General features: G+C 52.9%; 1 protein-coding gene across 1 annotated transcript in view; it reads right to left on the reverse strand.

Moving 5' to 3' along the window:
- The window catches only part of LOC147105788 (lectin-like), a 74,825-nt gene that overhangs the window by 11,535 nt on the left and 41,664 nt on the right, over positions 1-21,626 (reverse strand). The window contains exons 2-4 of the mRNA XM_086010538.1: positions 15,680-15,864; positions 5,797-5,937; positions 5,600-5,708 (exon numbers count right to left, since the gene is read on the reverse strand). Of these exons, the coding sequence (XP_085866664.1) occupies positions 5,600-5,708; positions 5,797-5,937; positions 15,680-15,864 (435 nt within the window). The remainder of the gene's footprint in view (positions 1-5,599; positions 5,709-5,796; positions 5,938-15,679; positions 15,865-21,626) is intronic.

Here is a 21,626-nt window from a genome sequence, read left to right on the forward strand (position 1 = left end):
CCGCCGGCGGCTTATTGAACGACACTTCTAGGCCCCCTGTCAGGGAATGGCCTGTGGCAATGAACGCACCTGAATGCAGCCGCTCCGCAAGCCCTCAGCCGCTTAACGCAACAACCACTTGAAACATGACACCTGGACATGCTGAATAAATAAAAAGCTTTATTTTACAAACTCAGGGCCCTTCCCACATGTAACAGAAAAACAGACAAGACCCCCAAAAAACAGTCAAAAACATCTCTCACTCCCACAACCTGGGGAGGAATAACAAAACTTGGCCATCCAAAATGGCTTCATCTTCGGCCTTACCAAAATAAGACCCCCCCAGAACACAAACACCCCCATATAAAAAAAACCGCTATCACCACACTCTACTGGGTGTGCCGAGAGGGCGAGTCCTTATGCAGGCTTCTCCGGCCCCTGCCCGACCTGCTGCTCCGCCTCAACCCGAGCCCTGTGGGTGTGGCAAGGCTGGGGGAAGGCTCATGAGGGCCACAATGCGTGACGGCAGATGCCCTTGGGGGTCGGCCTAGACGAGGCACGGCCCTGGAGGGGCCGGCTGCTGACTGCTGCAGCTGTGGCTGGCCAGCATCAGTCTCAGCAGCAGCTCGTCGCACCTTGGCTGGGGGAGTGGAAGTGTCAGCTGCACCAATGGGGGCAAGCTGGCTGATGTCAGGCACGCGCTGTTCGCCACAGACTCTGGCACTCGGCCGGGCTGGCAGTGCAGCAAGCGCAGCAATCTGGTGGAGGCCAGACCGCTGTGCTGCAGCAGGGCGGCGGGTGCCCTGGCGATGGTTCCGCGCCACAGCGAGTGTGGCAGAAGTGAGTGCCCGAACTGCCCTGGTCTGTGCCCGCATCAGATCTGCGAGTGTCTGGACGGCACCACTCATGGACTCACGACTCGCGTCGTGCGCTGCCGCAAGTTGCTGGACACCCCTGTCCTGTGCTGCCGCGAGTTGCAGGACACCCCTGTCCTGTGCTGCCGTGAGTTGTTCGGCACCCCTGTCCTGTGCTGCCGCGAGTTGTTCGACACCCCTGGCGTGTGCTGCCGCGAGTTGGTCGACCCCCCTGGCCTGTGATTCCCCGAAAGCGGCCACACTATGAGCCAGGGACTCAATGGCCTGAGGCAACTGTCCCACAACCCCCATGAACTCCTTGTGGTGCCGCTCCGACGCTGCGGACATCTCATCAAGGAGGCGCACCTCCTGGGCGAGGACCGTCTCCAGACTGGAGGGCGGACTCTCCCTCTGGGGAGAAGGCCGCCGAGCTGCCCGACCCTTCCCGCGTGCCTCGACCCCACTGGGCCCAGGAACTGCCCTCCCCTGCAACACTTCCCCCCTCTGGGGAGAAGGCCGCCGTGCTGCCCGACCCTTCCCGCGTGCCTCGACCCCACTGTGCCCAGGGGCTACACCCCCCTGCAACACTTCCCCCTGGCTCTCCTCCAGGCCAGACGTGTCCCCTCCATTGCCATCCCCTGGCGCGGATGAAGGTTCCCCCGATGTGCCGCCTTCCTCCTGGTCCTCGTCGTCCTCCTCCTCCAAGGGCCTGGCACTCTGAGCTTCAGGGACCACCTCCTCCTCACCAGCTGAAAGCAGGAAGGCACAAGAGTAGCTTTAGAGTGAGGACAGGGCGTCAGCGAGGGAGGCATGAGTGGTGGCATTAAGCGCATTGGTCGGACAGTGGGAAAGGATGTCGATCTGAAGTGCGAGGGCAACGAGAGAGGTCCAACTGGTCATGTCCTTACCAGTGGGTCCCACTACAGGGTCCGCATCTCCAATGGCAACAGGGCCAGTCACCCGGCCACGCATGAGTCGAGCCACGCTCTCCTCCAGCTCACTGAGCGCCTGGTACTGGGGACGGCCTCCCCCGGTGGCAGACTGGCTCCTCAAATTCCGCGCCAGCTTGGCCTGCAACAGAAAGGACGGCCTCTAAGTACAGTGTGGTGCCCTGTTGTTGTGTGCACTGCCTCCCATGGTCGAATAGCTTGGCCAGTGTGGTGCCCTGTTGTTGTGTGCACTGCCTCCCATGGTCGAATAGCTTGGCCAGTGTGTTAAGTGCAGAAAGTGCTATTGATGATCATGCCAGTGCCATAGCTGCGGGAGGAGGGCTGGCCATTAGGCCTTTGAGGTCCCTTTGCCCATAATGTGAGGTGCACATGCAAGGATGAGGAGGACACTGGAAAGGGTACTCACCTTCACCATCCGAGTGAGGTCGTTGTACTTCTTGCGGCATTGGTCCGCACTCCTGGGGACATCGCTGGTGGATGAGACCCTCTGGGCGATCTTCTTCCAGGCTCTCCTGTACTGCCTCCTGGGAACCTTCTTGCCACTGTCCGGGCACAAGATCTCTCTTTTCTTTTCCACACCATTAACCAGCACCCTCAAAGCATGCTCTGAGAAGCGCTGCGCTCGTTCACGGGCCTTCTCCATGGCTTCAGGCGCTATTTGGGTCCACCAGCAGTGTTGAGGCCTAGCTGCAGGGCTCCACTATGCAGGGCGTGACAGCAGTCAAAGTCGACCCTTCCCCCTTTAAGAGCTGGCCGGCGTCAGGGTGTCTGCTGTCAATCAAAACATGTCCGCACCTGCGCTGCGCCCGGCCTCGGCGTTATCAGTCCGCATCGCCGGCTTAGCGCCTGAAGATAGCAGCGCAACGACAGTTTCAGCGCTCGCCCAAACTCTTGGCCAAATCTACTGAATTTCGGCGAAGTGGCCTACACTTTCCGGCGGGCGCTAACTTTAGCGAACGCCCGACTTTACCGCCCCAAAAGTGGCCAGACTGAATTTCTAGGCCATTATCAGTGACTCATACAATGTCAATGAGAGAGATGCCAAACTATTCTGTCAACAGCTTGCTGTGATGCGCCTGCTCCGTCCCCCACTTGGGAATCCTCCTCGATCCCGGCAATTTCCAGGGCCGCCTCCTCCGAGGTGGTGAGCTGGGCTACTGAGCGTGGCCCTCCTCCTGTCCTCGCTCTTTCCCTCTTATATTGGGCTCTCTTTTCCTGCAATGAGGGACACAAGTGGAGTTTGAGTGAGAATGAAGGAGTGAGTGTAGAGATTCCATAGAATAGATGCTTAGAAGGAGACAAAGGGCCCTCCCTGTGTGTTGTAAGTTGTGATTGCATCACAGTGATAAAGAGTGTGAGGGCTGCATGGTCGAATAGTTAAGTGAATGTGACCATAGAGAGGGAATGGGTAAGGGTGCAGGGATGTAAGTGTCAAGTGGGATGTGGAGGAAGAGGTTGGCAAAGCAGTGTGCTGGTGAGGAGAGGCGATGGGGATCAGATTGAGGGTGATGGGAACGTCATACTCACTTTTCCAGTGCGCAGAAGGTCATGAAACCTCTTCCTGCACTGCAGCCCGGTTCTGCGGAACATAGAGATGGCATTGACCTCCCTGGCTACTTGCAGCCACACAGCTTTAGTTTGTTGTGGTGGCATTTTTCTCCCTGAGGAAGGGAAGAGCACTTCCTTATTTGCTCTTGCTCCCTCCACCAGAGCTTGGAGGGAGGGCTCATCAAATCAAGGTGCACACTTTTGCTTGCTGGTGGACATGGTCGGTAAATGAAGTCTTTCATACAATGTCCCAAGCGTTTCCAGTCTCCAGAAGAAGCAAGGCTGCTTGCAGGCCTTAAATCCAGCAGCACTGATGACGTCATCGGAGGCGACTTTCAGGATGGAAAGACTAATTGGGCCAGGGGTTCCCACACGCTGGAAATCAAGTGCCCAATTAGGGGAATATTGCTCTTTTTCCCCACATCACACTGGAGTCGGGTTCAGGACTCTAAAAACACCTGACACGCCCCAGCCCGCCCACACTGGCAAAATCGAGCCCTTTAAAGTATTTGTTTAATTTCCATGCCATTTCCTTATTCCCCATTATAATTTCTCCTGTCTCAGCCTGTAAGGGACCTACATTTACTTTCACTAATCTTTTCCTTTTTACATACCTATAAAAGCATTTACAGTGTTTTTATGTTGCTCGCTAGTTTACTCTCATATTCTATTTTCCCTTTCTTTATCAATTTCTTGGTCCTCCTTTGATGAATTCTAAAGTGCTTCCAATCCTCAGGCTTACTACTCTTTTTGGCAACATTATAAGCCTCTTCCTTTGATCTAATACTATATCTATCTTCTCTTGTTAGCCACGGTTGGACCACTTTTCCTGTGGGGTTTTTGTGCCTTAAAGGAATGTATATTTATTGTAAATTATGTATTAATTCTTTAAATGCTAGCCATTGCTTCTCTACCATCATACCTTTTAATGTAGTTTCCCAATCTACCTTAGCCAACTCACCTCTCATACCTATGTAGTTTGCTTTTAGATTTAAGACCATAGTTTCAGATTTAACTAAATCACTTTCAAACTCAATATAAAATTCTATTATATTATGGTCACTCTTCCCTAAAGGCCCCTTTACTACAAGGTTATTAATTAACCCTTTCTCATTGCACAATACTAGATCTAAAATAGCCAGTTCCCTAGTTGGTTCCTCAACATACTGATCTAGAAAACTATCTTGCACACATTCCATGAATTTGTGCGCCACACTATTACTGCAAATTTGGTTTGCCCAGTCTATATGTAGATTAAAGTCCCCCATGATTATTGTATTACCCTTGTTACACGCGCCTCTAATTTCCTGATTTATACTCTGCCCTAGATTACAACTACTCTTTGGGAGCTTATAAACAACTCCCACTAATGTTTTCTGCCCTTTGCTGTTTCTTAGCTCCACCCAAATTGATTCTACATCTTGATTTTCAGAGCTAAGATCCTTTCTCTCTACTGTCTTTATCCCATCCTTTATTATCAGGGCTACCCCTCCTCCTTTTCCATTTTGCCTATCTCTTCTAAAAGATAAGTATCCTGGAATATTTAGTTCCCAACCTCAGCCACATTGCAACCACGTCTCCATTATGGCGATTAGATCAAACCTGCTAATTTCTATCTCTGCTATTAATTCAACGATTTAGTTGCGAATGCTTTGCACATTCAGATATAGTGCCTTCAGCTTTGACTTATTTCTATTTTTCCCTGATGTTAACTTAGTCACTGATGCCTTATTCCCTTTGTTACTCTCTCTCTCTGTCCCTTCCTGACCCACTCTGCTTATTTTTACACAAAACTCTGCTCTGCCTTGACATTTCTCTCATTGCTTTTAAATTTAGATTGAGAGAGGGCGGTAAGTGGAGTGGCAATAGCGAAAATGGCAGATCGTGTGTCAAGTGAGCGTTGCACACTCATTGACGTCACAATCTGCCTCATTTCCATTTCTGCAGCGAGCGCTGCTGACATGCCTACGGAAGCGAGGCAGCCCCCACTTTTTCTGCTAGTTTAAACTAACTAACCACCAAATATTCATCCGAAACACTTACCTGTAAATCCTTGGGCTGCATCCGCCACGCTGGCTGTGACGTCACTTCTTCATTTTTTCACTCCTGGGGTTGTTTTGCGATGCTCTCTCTTGCTCTCTCTCCGCGCCTGCGCTGTACTTATGTTCCTCCATCCTCCCACAATGCTCTTTGCCTATCTGATCTATCTATTTGTCTGGAATTAATTTGCAATAAAACACTGTTTCCATAAAACTTGTGTGAACTTACTGTGATTAAATTGCACACATTGCTCCATCCCATGATGATTATCGGGCTGCTGTGCAAACCAGTTTGTGAAATCAAATGAAGTTCCATCAGTCCAAAGAAAAGCCCCCTCCTGAGGGAGAGAAATAATGTCATCATTTAAAAATGAATATTTCTGTCACAATAAACAATTTGTGATATAGTAACTCAGACAACATTACCTTGTGGATGTCACTCAAACCGAACCAAGTCGGAGGAGATGATCTGTCTTTTGCCGCTATCAAATTTCCAATAAACTTGTTCTGCTCTTTTGAGTGTATCGAGGTAAGATGGCTGCCTAGAAACTGGGCTTGGCAATACAGCTTTAAATAAAAATAAAACAGACCATTTGTTGTTTTACACCTTTTTACATTGTCTATAATCAGTTCTGTTGCTCCAGGTAATGTTAAATGTTGAAACATTCTGTTATAGAATCATAGGCCTAGAAATTCAATAAGGCTTGAAGTCAAGCGGTGGCATCCCAGGGTGAGAATTGCTCGTGCCTGTTTAAAAATTGCTGACAGCGCATTATTTTATTGCTGTTACTGATTTGAATGATTTTAGCACACAGCCCAGTGACAAATGCTCTGCTTCAGGCTGTGCGCTCAGCAGGAGGCCCAATATTGCGTCCCTGTAGCATCCCTGGAGTGAGGCTGCATTCTCTTAAAGCAAGGTTGTCATTTTAGAAAGCAGCCTCAAGCCCTTAAAGATGAACTGCTTTCTGAAAAAACAATTAAAAAACCTTCAAAAATAGAAAGACTTTAGCCCTTAAAGCTCAATTGCCTTCTGAAAAAAATTAAAATCATTGCAAGCTAGGCAGTCTTCAGCTCTTAAAACTGAACTGCATTCTGCACATAGAAAATGGTAAAAGTGCTTTAGCGCTAATACAAATGGCTCAACAGGCCAAAGCAAGGGCACTCAGGGTCTCACACGCAGCACTGCAGCTTTGTTCAGGGGGTCAACAGTGGGTGGGAGGTCCTCTACACACAGGGGACCAGGAGGCCCTCCAGAAAGAACGAGTGGGACCATATCTCCAAGGCCATCACTGCCAGCAGTGTTATCCCCAGGACCTGGCTCTAGTGCCCAAAGAAGTTTCATGACCTCAGACAAGTGGTCAAGGTCAACGAATGCATCTTCAAAAGCCGTCTCCTACCAACTGCACCACTAGCCTCACATACTGCTCAATGCACGACCCGTCCCCCACCACCCACTTACTAAAAATGTTTACCAAACACGAGACACACCTCACACTCCTAGCTTCACCTCACCCCCTTGGAGGAGATGGTGCTGGCCATTCTTGTCAGGGGCATGGCTGAGCCCTTGGCCAGCGGCGGGGCTGAAAGAATATAAGATGCCGGTATCCTCATGCGTTACCCTCCTTCTCACATCCCAATTCACCCTCATCCCACAATATCTTCTGAGGTACAAGCTGCGCATGGTAAAAGCATGCACCTCTTCCTTTCCCGCTCTCCCGCCCAACACTACCCTTGTGCCTTCATTTCAGATGCCCAAGAAACCCAGCCTGCCCAGCCAGTGGTTGACCAAGAACAGGGAGATGAGAGTGAAGAAGAAGAAACACAGTCACTCGATTTCACACTCCCAGCCACCAGCTCCTTGAGGTCGTCCTGCAAAGCCACCTTCAGTGTCCCGCACTAAAAGTCAGCAGCCTTCCACCAGCCATGCTGCAGCCACTGGGGTAGCATAGTGTGGCAGCACTAGGATAGGCAAAGGCAGACACAAGGCAGTCACTAAGGGAATGCACAAGGGTGGTTATTTGATTTAAGATGTAATATTTAATGCATATATGGATAAAGTTGGATGGGAAAGTTTGCTTTGTGGTGGCTTTTGTTTCAGCATTGTGGCCAACAGGACGCTGTGATGGTCAGTAACAGAGGGAAGGTAAGGTGTGGGACAAGTGTTGAAAGGGGAATTGGGGTTGTGGTCACTGGTACCGCAGGCGGATGATTCGATCCCGGATATCATGGCCAGAAAGAGGCTGTCTGGGTTGCCTCCTTTCTTCTGCTTCCTCCTCTTCTGCTTCCTCCTCTTCTGCTTCCTCCTCTTCTGCTTCCTCCTCTTCTGCTTCCTCCTCTTCTGCGAGCAACTTGTCCCCTTTGCTGCCTCTGCTCCATCTCCATGTAATGTTGTGGCCCAAGGGGGACTGCAACTAATGACCCCAGGACTGTGAGCAAGAGTTCTCAGAGATCTTCCTTTAACATCCAAAGCCTTGCAAGCATCCAGCAACACTCCCTGCACCACCTGAATACTTTAACAACTTTTTTAATGTTTTGCACCAAGCCACTACTCCAATAAAATATTAAAATAACCACTCCAATAGCTGAAATCGAAACTTACCTGGAAGATGTGTGTGTCCCTTTAAGAAGCGCTGACAGCATCTCTGTACAACTGCTGCACGCACGTTCTTCCGTGCGTGGTTAGGAGAGGGCGCTATGGCGTGCAGCGACATCCAAAATCGCAGTCGTCCATCAATTCAGGCATTGCACACCGATTGATGTCACAATCTGCACATTTACATGGAAGAGGCGAGCGCAGGCAACGCAGCGCTGCTGACCTCCCCAAAATGGCAGCCGCCGTGTCCTGTGCCGGAAGTGAGGCGACCGTCATTTTTTCCAAGAAAACTAGCCTGAACGGCTGGCGCTACTACATGAAATTTCGCAGCCTTAGAATCATTCAGCAGAGAAGGAGTCCATTCGGCCCATTGTGCCTCTGCAGGCTCTTTGAAAGAGCTATCCAAATATACGGACTGCCCTGGCCTTTTCCCATAATCCTGCAAATTTTCCTTCACAAGTATTTAGCTAACTCCCTTTCAAAAGTTACTATTGAATCTTCCACCACCCTTTCAAGGCGTGCATTCCAGATCATAACTCGCTGCACAAAAAGCATTTCTCCTCATCTCACTTCTGGTTCTTTTGTCAATTACCTTAAATCTGCATCCTTTGGTTCCAACCCTTTTGTAACTGGAAACAGTTCATCCCTGTACTCTATCAAAAGCCCTCAAGACTTTGAAAAACTCTGTTAAATCTCCCCTGACCCTTCTCTGCTCTAAGGAGAACATCCCAGTTTCTCTAGTCTCTCCACATTACTGAAGTCACTCATCCCTGGTATCCATTCTGGTAAATCTCCTCTGCACAACCTCTTCAAGGCCTTGACATCCTCCCTAAAGTGTGGTGGCCCAGAATGGGACACAATACTCTAGTAGAGGCTGACCAGTGATTTATAAAGGTTTAGCATAAATTCCTTGCTTCCGTACTCTATGGCCATGATTTTCCCAACCTGTGTGGGTCCAGTGCCATCCGCTTCCGTGGCGGGCTGCAAGCCCGTTGCTACCTGCATGCCGCTGCTAAAAATGAATTTCCAATAATGGGGCTTGTTAAGCCCACCCAGCGCATTACCCAGCCTGATGAAATGGAGCGGGTCTGGTGACTTCATTGATGACGCATTTGGTGCTGGTATATTTAAAGGAGCCATGGCCACATTGCATTTGAAGGTTCATCTAGGAGTGTGGGCGCTCGCTTTCTCCCTTTGGTGCATTGAAGATGAACACAGATGAGGTCCCAGAGGCAGCGGGCTGCACCCAGATTCTCCGATGACTCCCTCCATGTGCTTGTGGAGGGAGTCTGAGCATGCAGGGAGGTCCTCTTCCCTGCCAGTGCAGACAAATTGAGGGAGTGGAAGCCCTTGCGGTTTACAAAGACTCCTGGGTTATGATGGGGCGCCCTGATGGTCACGTGTGCAGTCAATGACGCCCTGCACACCGTGGGAAGCCAGCCAGAGCGACAAAGCTGAGTACCTGCTCAGTAACACTGGCTTCATCAGTGGCAAAGTTGATATAATTGTCTGACTTGTCAAACAGGGTATCGGTGATCTGTGTGATGCATCTGTGGGCAGCAAGATGCTGCAAATGTCTGCTGCAGATCCCTGGAAGGAGCCTGATGCGAAGAAGTTGAGGGCACTGGTGACTTTGACAGCCACTGGCAAGGTGTGTCCACCCGCTCCTCTGTGCTGCAGGTCTTGCTCAAGCAATGTGCAAATGTCTGTGACGACCTGTCGCGATAGCCGGAGCCTCCTTTGGCACTGCTGCTCAGCCATGTTGAGGAAGCTCATCCTCTGCCTGTATACCCTATGCTGGGGGTATTGCCTCCGGCGTGGTGCAGCCCTCTGGGCATTGAGGAGAAGGGTTGGTGGTGTTGTTGTTGCTGCTGGTGTTGAGGCTCATCGTGGTCAGATTCTGAGGACCAAGGTGAAACAGTATAAATGGTACCCATGCTGATGGAATAGATGGCAGCTGAAGTTAAGATCACAGAAGCAATCTGCCACTGTTGAGAGAGATCGTTCCAATGAGGTGACACTGGATGGAGAGTTTGCTCCAAACACTTGCAGCCTGCATAAAGCTCAATCTGTCTTCCAAATGGAGTAAGCAACAGCTTCTGCGCTTGGAAAGTGAACAGCTGTGAGGTGGGAGCTTTTATTGTACATTTCAAGCTGTCAACTAATCAGCTGATTCAATGGCCATTCAACTCCTGCCTCAGGTTAGCAGTGTGAACCCCATGGGTGAGCAGTTAAAGTTAAAGGGGGAAAAATTCGGTATCACCCCGTTTGGGGCGCTAGTACTGGCGGCGCGCAAAGTTTAGCGCCAGGCGCGATTGATCGCCACCTCGAGCGATATTGGGTGGTAGCACCCCTGAAGGTGATTGCGGCGCTAAATCAGGTGCTGCACGGTAGACTTAAGGCGCTAACCCGGCGGCGCAACGCAATTTCCCCGCGGGCGGGTGCAGCGCAGGTGCTGTCAATAATCAATTGGACCTAGACACGCTGGCGCCGGTCAGCCCTTAAAGGGGCGGATCGATTCTCATCTGCAGCCACACTCTGCGCCTTGTAGGCCTCAAACTCGATGGCAACCTACCTGTGGTGGCCAAAACTTCAAGGACATGGAGAGGGTCAGGGAGAGAGCGCAGCGCTTCAGCGAGGGGGCATTGGATGCTCTGGTTGGCGCAGTGGAGCGCCGGCGAGGTGTGCTGTACCCAGAGAATGGCAGGAGGCCTAATCAGACCGAATACCGCAGAGCTTGGAGGGAGGTTTCCCAAAGAGTCACCTCCAGCAGCATGGTGCCCAGGACTCCTGTGCAATGCAGGAAGAAGTTCAACGACCTCACTCGGGTCGTTAGGGTGAGTGCCTTTTTCAGATTTATCTTCATCCCTCCATTTGCACCTCACTTTATGGCCAGAGGGTGCGCAGAGCCCCAATGGCCAGCTGTCATCCAGCACCCATGGCCCTTTCTGGAAACACACACGCACATTCAGCTCAGTGCATAATGTAAGGGCTATTCTACCATGGGAGGCATGTGATGTCAGCTCAGGGCAGCATAATGTATCATCACACCCTGTCCTTTCTCTTGCAGGCCAAGCTGGTGAGTAACCGCAAGCAACAGCTTCGTACCGGAGGAGGCCGGCCTCACCTGCAGACCCTCACAGACCTGGAGGAGCGAGTCCACCAGATCGTTGCAAGCCGAATGAGTGGTCCCGTTGCCTCTGGAGCTGCCGACCCCATTGTGCACAGCGATGGTAAGCTCATCACCTTTTTGAACTCTCTCCTTCCACTTGCTCCCCCCACCAGCATGCCTTTTCACTCTGGACCCAAGTCAGTGCATTGCAGCACACATGCATCCCTTGCTGCCACCCTGTCCTTTCGCTAAAGCCACTCTTTAACCTCCCTGCTTTCAGATGCTGCATCACCAGCTCGGGAGCCGGGCCCTCAAGCTGCCACTGCGACTGACTCAGGAGGCGACGAGCAGGAGGAAGCCGGACCATCCGAACCACCCTCAGGTGAGCCAGCCCCTCTGCAGACTGGGGAGACTACTTCCCTGGAGGGGAGCAGGGGGGAATGCTCTGAGGAGGATCCAGCTCCAGGAACCAGCGGCCTGCAGCAACGCGAGGGGGGTAGGGAAGCTCGGGGGCTGTCTCCCCGGAGGGCGAGTCGGGCCTCAAGTGCTGCTGCACAGAGCGCAGAAGAGGTGCGTGCCCTCGCAGAAATGAGCGCCCAGACTGGGCTGAGGCACACAGAGCTCATGGCTGCAGTGGCAAGGATGCCTGAATCCATCGAGACACTGGCAAGGAGTGTCCAAGACTTCGGCACAGCACAGGCCAGGAGTGCGCAGGACTTCGGCACAGCACAGGCCAGGAGTGCGCAGGACTTCGGGACAGCACTGGAAAGGATTGTCCAGGGCTTCACCGAAGCACTGGCACCTGCCACGCAAGTGCTGAGTGCTGCCACGCAGTCACTCGCTGGTCTCATGCAGACGCAGATTGAGGCCACGCGAGCACTGACTGCTGCCACCCTCGCTGGATCGGGCAGGATTACCCGGGGCCCTTGCAGCACCACAGCAGGCCAGCAATCTGTGGACCAGCTGATTGCTGCGCATGCTGCGGTGCTGCCCTGTCAGAGTGCCAGTGTGTCGGCCGACCAGGGAGCTGCTGTCCGCTCTCAGGATGACAGCATTCCTGATGCCACCACTGGCACGTCTCCACTGCAGCTTCCACCCATGCAGAGTTGGAGCAGTCAGCAGCCGGGCCCTCCAAGCCCAGAGATCTTCCAGACCGTCCCTCAGGGGCATCTGCGCTTTCGGACAGTCAGCAGGCCTCCCCCAGCCTTGCTGCAGCCACTGGGGTCCCATTACGGAGGAGCTGCAGGGAGGGAAGGGGCCAATCTCGTAAGCGAAGCAGATCACCATCGAGGGGGAGAAAGTAGAAGTGCTGCTCTTACCTGTTATTTGTAGAATTCAAGGCCGAGGATGCTGGTCTGAATGTTAGTGATGTTTTGGACAGTCTCCCGGGTGTGCGAGCACTTATGTGGTAGTCTGTTTGTTTAGCTTTTGGTTGCCATTGCTTTGCCATGCGGGAAGGAAGCACATTTTGTTAAATAAACAAATTTCTTTATTTACAATGGCCATGTCTGCTCTTTACATACATTTTGCCCTTCACAGGCTTTGGGGTATCAGAACGGTTCCATTCCTGCTCTTGGAATGGCAGCAAGCATTCCCTGAGAGTGGCCTAGAAGCGACTTCTGATAAGCCTCTGACGGACGGCCCTTCCAGTTTCTGCCTCCCTCCCGTCTTGGTCCTCCTCCTCCTCCTCCTCCTCCTCTTCCTCCTTCACTGGTGCTTCAATGTCTGGTGGCATTGGCTGGGTCCTCAGGATGGCGAGGTTATGTAGCATGCAACACACAACCACGAAGTGGGAGGCTCGCTCAGGTGAGTACTGAAGCGCACCTCCGGAATGGTCCAGACAACGGAACCGTTGCTTCAGCACGCCGATTGTGTGCTCAATAATGTTCCTAGTCGCTTGATGGCTCGCATTGTAGCGTTCTTCAGCAGGGGTGCTAGGTGAACGGAGCGGGGTCATCAGCCACGGGCACAGAGCATAGCCCTTGTCCCCGAGAAGCCAGCCTCCTGGGTGAGCCGGGGCCTCGAAAAGGTCTGCCACAGAGGTCTGGCGCAAGATGGAGGCGTCGTGGCTGCTGCCTGGAAACTGGGCATTCACAGCGAGGATCAGCTGTTGGTGATCACAGACCAGCTGTACATTCAATTAATGGAACCCCTTGTGGTTGCGGAACTCCTCCGCATTCTCTACAGGCGCCCGTAAAGCCACATGCGTGCAGTCAATGGCGCCCTGCACCATGGGGATGTCCGCTATTCTTGCGAAGCCCTCTGCACGCTCCCTCTGCTTGTCCGGGGTCATTGGGAAGGAGATGTATTGCCGCCTCCTTCTAAAGAGGGCATCAGTCACTTGACGGATGCAGCAATGCACCGCGAACTGTGAGATGTTGGCTATGTCCCCAGTTGCGGCCTGAAAGGAGCCGCTTGCATAGAAGTTAAGGACAACAGTGATCTTCACAGCCACCGACAGAGATGTCCTGCACCTTAGCTGAGGCTGCAGATCTGGCTGAAGCAGGTGGCACAGCTCAGTCACCACCTCCCTATTAAAGCGCAGCCTTCGGAAACACTGCTCCTCCGACATGTTCAAATATGAAAATTGCTGTCAGAAAACCCTGGCAGCGTAAGGTCTCGTGTGGCGATGTCTGTTGGCCCTCCTCCGTCTGGCCATGCCTGCCCCTCTATCCCTGCGTCTCTGTGCCCTGTCAAGATGGTTCAGAAGCAGGACGTTCCCATCCAATGCAGCCCCCATATTAAGTGCGCACAGAAAGTTTTGCCGTTTCAGATGCTCACCAACAGCAAGGTGATGGTCAGAAGGCTGAAGTTCTTCTGCCAGCGCTGGTTCAATGTTGAAATGGCTCTCCGTCTGCAGCTGAGCAACTCTCTGTATCTCTCTAAGAAGTTGTGGTCCAAAAACGGCTGCCGCTTTTAAACCACACCAGTCCCCTTTAAAGAACGCCCCCCCAGCCCGACAGCGACTGGGAAACGTTCCAGGTAAGCTGTCCTTATTAGCGCCAGGCAGAACGGAGGGGGGCGCCACTGAATTTGCGGTCCGGGGCGCCCCAAAAGCGTTGCACACTGAAATGATGTCATGATCTGCGTGCGCCGGCGAGCGGGCGCTACGGTTTAGCGCGGCGCAAAATGTCCGCTCAATATGGGGAGAGGCGCAGGGTTCGCTGCTCCCGGGCACTAGTTGGTTAGCGTCCCACTTGTCGGCCTCTTTAGGCGCTAACGGGTGGCGCAAACAACTGAATTTTTCCCCCAAAAGGTAAGGTTAAAACCATTATTAAGGGTCTGTCAACAAGCCAATAATTGCTTTCATTGGGTTGCTCACCTCTAAGGATCGGGTCCAATCTGAGATCACAGATACACCGTTGGAAAAGGCACGTTGCAGTGGGATGACAGATTTCCCACCCCCCGGAAAATTCTGGCCTATGTCTCTATTTTTAAAGCTAAGGAGCCCGTATGCCTTTTTAACAGTCTTATCAACTTGTCCTGGTAACTTCAAAGATTTGTGTTTGTAAAAGATTTGTGTGTCTGTTCCTGCGCCCCATTTAATATCGTACCATTTAGTTTTTATTGCCTCTCATTATTCCTTCCAAAAAGTATCATTTCACATTTCGCCTCAATAAATTTCAACTGCCATGTGTCTGCCAATTTCACCTGTATGTCTGTCATCTTGAAGTCTGCTGCTATCTTCCTCGCCTGGGGGACAACACTGTATGTTTCCTTCCAGACTGAGAAACGAGGGTTCACCACTACTGTCTGCTTTCTGTCCTTTAGCCAATTTCATATCCATGCTGCCACTGCCGCTTTAATCCCATGGGATTCAATTTTGCTAACAAGTCTCTCATGTTGTACTTTATCAAGTACCTATTGTAAGTTCATATACACAACATCAACTGCACTACCCTCATTAACCCTCTCCGATGCTTCATCAAAGACCTTAATCAAGTGTGTCATACACGATTTGCTTTTGACAAATCCATTACTGCCCCAATGAAAGTGACCTGGGAGACATTACTGAGCATTCAATGAAAGTGACCTGGGTCGACCTTTTAACAAACGTTTCCAGTCAAAGACTAACCAAATATTAGATGCATCTTGAAGGCTTTTGAAAATGTCTGAACACTCAGCTGAACGGTTACAGTGTTGGGTGTTTATCACTATTTGCCCTTTCATTGGGCTGACAGTAAATGGACCTTGTCATCTTTGATCTGAAGAGCAGGATCTGGAGCCCAATCCTGTCCCCACCAAACTTCCACACAATGCATTTTGCAGAAGGTTTCACTGGATGTTGATCAGGACCAAGGAATCGTGCTGATTTTAATCTTTTCTAATCCAGAGACACTCAGACCAGTTGTAACACCCTCATCACTGTCCATGGATGAACCTGGGACCCTCCTTGTCTGTAGGGTTCAATGTCACAGTTCAGTGCCCTCAGTGTTTAATGTAGAATACAATGTAGACCATGTTACCCACTGATGGAATGCACTGAGTCAATCAGAACTGTCCAGATATAAACAAGAAGGTTCTTTCATTCTGTGTGTCTGGTCATATTTAGAAACACTGAGGAACAAAGCCAATAACTTAAAATGGAGACTCCAGGGACTTACCTCAGCTTCTATCCAAGTCTTTTTGTAAGTAAAGAACTTGTAACAGAAGGACAAATAACGAAAGTGAAACCAGCTGTTGGGACAAAGTCCTTTCCCAAGAGTGTCAGGTTTTTCAAGGTCCTGATCCTGATCAGTCTCTGTCTCTGGTTGCTCGTTCTCCAATGTTCTATTCAGAGGAACATGAGCTGCAGTTCAAGGGAATTAGATTGAAACAAGCTGCAATCATCACAACAGCAATCCCCAAACATTCACAGTTTATTTCTGACTCAAGGCTTCATGGAATTATAGAATGATACAGCAATGAAGGAGGCCATAAGCCCATTGTGCCAGTGCCGGCTCTTTGAAAGAGCTATCCAATTGTTTCTGTTCCGTTGCTGTTTCCCCAGAGCACTGTAAATTTTCTTTTCAAGTATTTATCCAATTCCCTTTTGAAAGTTACTATTGAATCTGCTTCCACCGCCCTTTCAGGCAATGCAGTCCAGAGCATAACAACTCGCTGTGTAAAAAACATTCTCCTCATCTTCCCTCTGGTGCTTTTACCAATTACCTTAAATCTGTGTCCTCTGGTTACCAACCCTTCTGCCACTGGAATCAGTTTCTCCTAATTTACTCTTATCAATCTTTGTATTTTAGATACATCTGAACCCAGTAATAATGTTTTCAATGTTCCATTTAAAAGTCTGTTCAGGCCTGATCAGTGTTGTCCCAGTTCAACCATGATCTGTTACTTATGGGTGTTTGAGCTCTGATGGGATCTGAAACAGCTGGAGATCTGCTCATATAGTCTATGGAATCACCTGAACCGGACTGGATGCCGCCTTCAACTCCAACAACTGCAAGGCTGTTATTTAGTTTAGAACAAGCGCCTGGGGGCGGGGGGATATTTTCTGCTGTTTAACGGCAACAACAGTGAGACAGACGGAAATTGAGAGACGATGAACCCCCTCTTCCCAGATATCTCCTTCTCTGCACTGCTCCCCGTTTACAAGCAAAAAAAGGGCAGCGAGCATGATAACATTATAACAACTTTCATTCTTGGAAATTAAGTTGTTACTTGTCAAGGTCTCATTAATGAACTTTTAGACAGCGAAATGTCAGTTTTCCACTGGGGGAAATGAACACAATCTGTTGTAAATTAATCCACCCGTTGAGATGGAGATCCTTCAACAATGGAGCAGCTCAACTCATTGGCAGAGAATCTGTTCCACATGAAATCAGTGGCGAGTGTTATATTAACTGGGTCAGTGTTCCTGTTGGTGGGGGAGGGAGAGGCCCAGGCGCTCAGGACCACGGCGACTGAGCCCACAGCCAGTACCATCAGCCCTTTAAACACTGCTCCCCCATCAACTACCACTGGCCCGATAAACACTGCCCCCATTTTAAACTTCAAAACTGCACACTCCCCCGGGGTTATTGAAAAATACCCCCAGCACCGCCCCCCCCCACCTCACCGCCCCCCCCGGGGTTATTGAAAAATACCCCCAGCACCGCCCCCCCACCCCACCGCCCCCCCGGGATTATTAGACACTATCCCCCCCCCCCGGGGTTATTAGACACTATCCCCCCCCCCGGGGTTATTAGACACTATCCCCCCCCCCGGGGTTATTAGACACTATCCCCCCCCGCCGGGGTTATTAGACACTATCCCCCCCCGCCGGGGTTATTAGACACTATCCCCCCCCGCCGGGGTTATTAGACACTATCCCCCACCCCCCCGCCGGGGTTATTAGACACTATCCCCCCCCCCGGGGTTATTAGACACTATTCCCCCCCCCCGGGGTTATTAGACACTATCCCCCCCCCCGGGGTTATTAGACACTATCCCCCCCCCGCCGGGGTTATTAGACACTATCCCCCCCCCCGGGGTTATTAGACACTATCCCCCCCCCCCGGGGTTATTAGACACTATTCCCCCCCCGGGTTATTAGACACTATCCCCCCCCCCCCGGGGTTATTAGACACTATCCCCCCCCCCGGGTTATTAGACACTATCCCCCCCCCCCCCCGGGGTTATTAGACACTATCCCCCCCCCCGGGGTTATTAGACACTATCCCCCCCCCCTGGGGTTATTAGACACTATCCCCCCCCCCCGGGGTTATTAGACACTATCCCCCCCCCCGGGGTTATTAGACACTATCCCCCCCCCCTGGGGTTATTAGACACTATCCCCCCCCCACCGGGTTATTAGACACTATCCCCCCCCCCGGGTTATTAGACACTATCCCCCCCCCGGGTTATTAGACACTATCCCCCCCCCCCCGGGTTATTAGACACTATCCCCCCCCCGGGTTATTAGACACTATCCCCCCCCCCGGGTTATTAGACACTATCCCCCCCCCCCGGGTTATTAGACACTATCCCCCCCCCCCGGGTTATTAGACACTATCCCCCCCCCCCGGGTTATTAGACACTATCCCCCCCCCCCGGGTTATTAGACACTATCCCCCCCCCCCGGGGTTATTAGACACTATCCCCCCCCCCGGGGTTATTAGACACTATCCCCCCCCCCCGGGGTTATTAGACACTATCCCCCCCCCCCCGGGTTATTAGACACTATCCCCCCCCCCGGGTTATTAGACACTATCCCCCCCCCGGGTTATTAGACACTATCCCCCCCCCCCGGGGTTATTAGACACTATCCCCCCCCCCCCCGGGGTTATTAGACACTATCCCCCCCCCCGGGGTTATTAGACACTATCCCCCCCCCCCCCCCGGGTTATTAGACACTATCCCCCCCCCCCCGGGTTATTAGACACTATCCCCCCCCCCCCGGGTTATTAGACACTATCCCCCCCCCCGGGGTTATTAGACACTATCCCCCCCCCCCCCGGGTTATTAGACACTATCCCCCCCCCGGGTTATTAGACACTATCCCCCCCCCCGGGTTATTAGACACTATCCCCCCCCCCCCGGGGTTATTAGACACTATCCCCCCCCCCCCGGGGTTATTAGACACTATCGCCCCCCCCTGGGGTTATTAGACACTATCCCCCCCCCCCCGGGGTTATTAGACACTATCCCCCCCCCCCGGGGTTATTAGACACTATCCGCCCCCCCTGGGGTTATTAGACACTATCCCCCCCCCCCCGGGGTTATTAGACACTATCCCCCCCCCCCCCGGGTTATTAGACACTATCCCCCCCCCCCCGGGGTTATTAGACACTATCCCCCCCCCCCCGGGTTATTAGACACTATCCCCCCCCCCCCGGGGTTATTAGACACTATCCCCCCCCCCCGGGGTTATTAGACACTATCCCCCCCCCCGGGGTTATTAGACACTATCCGCCCCCCCTGGGGTTATTAGACACTATCCCCCCCCCCCGGGGTTATTAGACACTATCCCCCCCCCCCCCGGGGTTATTAGACACTATCCCCCCCCCCCCGGGGTTATTAGACACTATCCCCCCCCCCCCCCGGGGTTATTAGACACTATCCCCCCCCCCCCCGGGGTTATTAGACACTATCCCACCCCCCGGGGTTATTAGACACTATCCCCCCCCCCGGGGTTATTAGACACTATCCCCCCCCCCGGGGTTATTAGACACTATCCCCCCCCCCCGGGGTTATTAGACACTATCCCCCCTCCCGGGGTTATTAGACACTATCCCCCCCCCCCCGGGGTTATTAGACACTATCCCCCCCCCCCCCGGGGTTATTAGACACTATCCCCCCCCCCGGGTTATTAGACACTATCCCCCCCCCCGGGTTATTAGACACTATCCCCCCCCCCCGGGGTTATTAGACACTATCCCCCCCCCCCGGGGTTATTAGACACTATCCCCCCCCCCCCGGGGTTATTAGACACTATCCCCCCCCCCGGGGTTATTAGACACTATTCCCCCCCCCCGGGGTTATTAGACACTATTCCCCCCCCCCCGGGTTATTAGACACTATCCCCCCCCCCGGGGTTATTAGACACTATCCCCCCCCCCCGGGGTTATTAGACACTATCCCCCCCCCCCCGGGGTTATTAGACACTATCCCCCCCCCCCCCGGGTTATTAGACACTATCCCCCCCCCCCGGGTTATTAGACACTATCCCCCCCCCCCCGGGTTATTAGACACTATCCCCCCCCCCGGGGTTATTAGACACTATCCCCCCCCCCGGGGTTATTAGACACTATCCCCCCCCCCCGGGGTTATTAGACACTATCCCCCCCCCCCGGGGTTATTAGACACTATCCCCCCCCCCCCGGGGTTATTAGACACTATCCACCCCCCCCGGGGTTATTAGACACTATCCCCCCCCCGGGGTTATTAGACACTATCCCCCCCCCCGGGGTTATTAGACACTATCCCCCCCCCCGGGGTTATTAGACACTATCACCCCCCCCCGGGGTTATTAGACACTATCCCCCCCCCCGGGGTTATTAGACACTATCCCCCCCCCCCGGGGTTATTAGACACTATCCCCCCCCCCGGGTTATTAGACACTATCCCCCCCCGGGGTTATTAGACACTTTCCCCCCCCCCCGGGGTTATTAGACACTATCCCCCCCCCGGGGTTATTAGACACTATCCCCTCCCCCCTGGGGTTATTAGACACTATCCCCCCCCCCGGGGTTATTAGACACTATCCCCCCCCCGGGGTTATTAGACACTATCCCCCCCCCGGGGTTATTAGACACTATCCCCCCCCCGGGGTTATTAGACACTATCCCCCCCCCGGGGTTATTAGACACTATCCCCCCCCCCCGGGTTATTAGACACTATCCCCCCCCCCGGGGTTATTAGACACTATCCCCCCCCCGGGGTTATTAGACACTATCCCCCCCCCCGGGGTTATTAGACACTATCCCCCCCCCGGGGTTATTAGACACTATCCCCCCCCCGGGTTATTAGACACTATCCCCCCCCCCGGGGTTATTAGACACTATCCCCCCCCCCGGGGTTATTAGACACTATTCCCCCCACCGGGGTTATTAGACACTATCCCCCCCCCCGGGGTTATTAGACACTATTCCCCCCCCCGGGGTTATTAGACACTATCCCCCCCACCGGGGTTATTAGACACTATTCCCCCCCCCCGGGGTTATTACGACACTATCCCCCCCCCCGGGGTTATTAGACACTATCCCCCCCCCGGGGTTATTAGACACTATCCCCCCCCCCGGGTTATTAGACACTATCCCCCCCCCCGGGGTTATTAAACACTATCCCCCCCCCCGGGGTTATTAAACACTATCCCCCCCCCCGGGGTTATTAGACACTATCCCCCCCCCCCGGGGTTATTAGACACTATCCCCCCCCCGGGGTTATTAAACACTATCCCCCCCCCCGGGGTTATTAAACACTATCCCCCCCCCCGGGGTTATTAGACACTATTCCCCCCCCCCGGGGTTATTAGACACTATCCCCCCCCCCGGGGTTATTAGACACTATCCCCCCCCCCGGGGTTATTAAACACTATCCCCCCCCCCCGGGGTTATTAGACACTATCCCCCCCCCCGGGGTTATTAGACACTATTCCCCCCCCCCGGGGTTATTAGACACTATCCCCCCCCCCCCGGGGTTATTAGACACTATCCCCCCCCCCCGGGGTTATTAGACACTATCCCCCCCCCCGGGGTTATTAGACACTATCCCCCCCCCCGGGGTTATTAGACACTATCCCCCCCCCCCGGGGTTATTAGACACTATCCCCCCCCCCCGGGGTTATTAGACACTATCCCCCCCCCCGGGGTTATTAGACACTATCCCCCCCCCCGGGGTTATTAGACACTATCCCCCCCCCCGGGGTTATTAGACACTATCCCCCCCCCCCGGGGTTATTAGGACACTATCCCCCCCCCCCGGGGTTATTAGACACTATTCCCCCCCCCCGGGGTTATTAGACACTATCCCCCCCCCCCGGGGTTATTAGACACTACTCCCCCCCCCCCCCGGGTTATTAGACACTATCCCCCCCCCCGGTGTTATTAGACACTATCCCCCCCCCGGGTTATT

This window comes from Somniosus microcephalus, chromosome 17 (genome assembly GCF_052327205.1).
Source record: "Somniosus microcephalus isolate GS21.2 chromosome 17, FLI_Smic_1.0, whole genome shotgun sequence".
Lineage (NCBI taxonomy): Eukaryota > Metazoa > Chordata > Chondrichthyes > Squaliformes > Somniosidae > Somniosus > Somniosus microcephalus.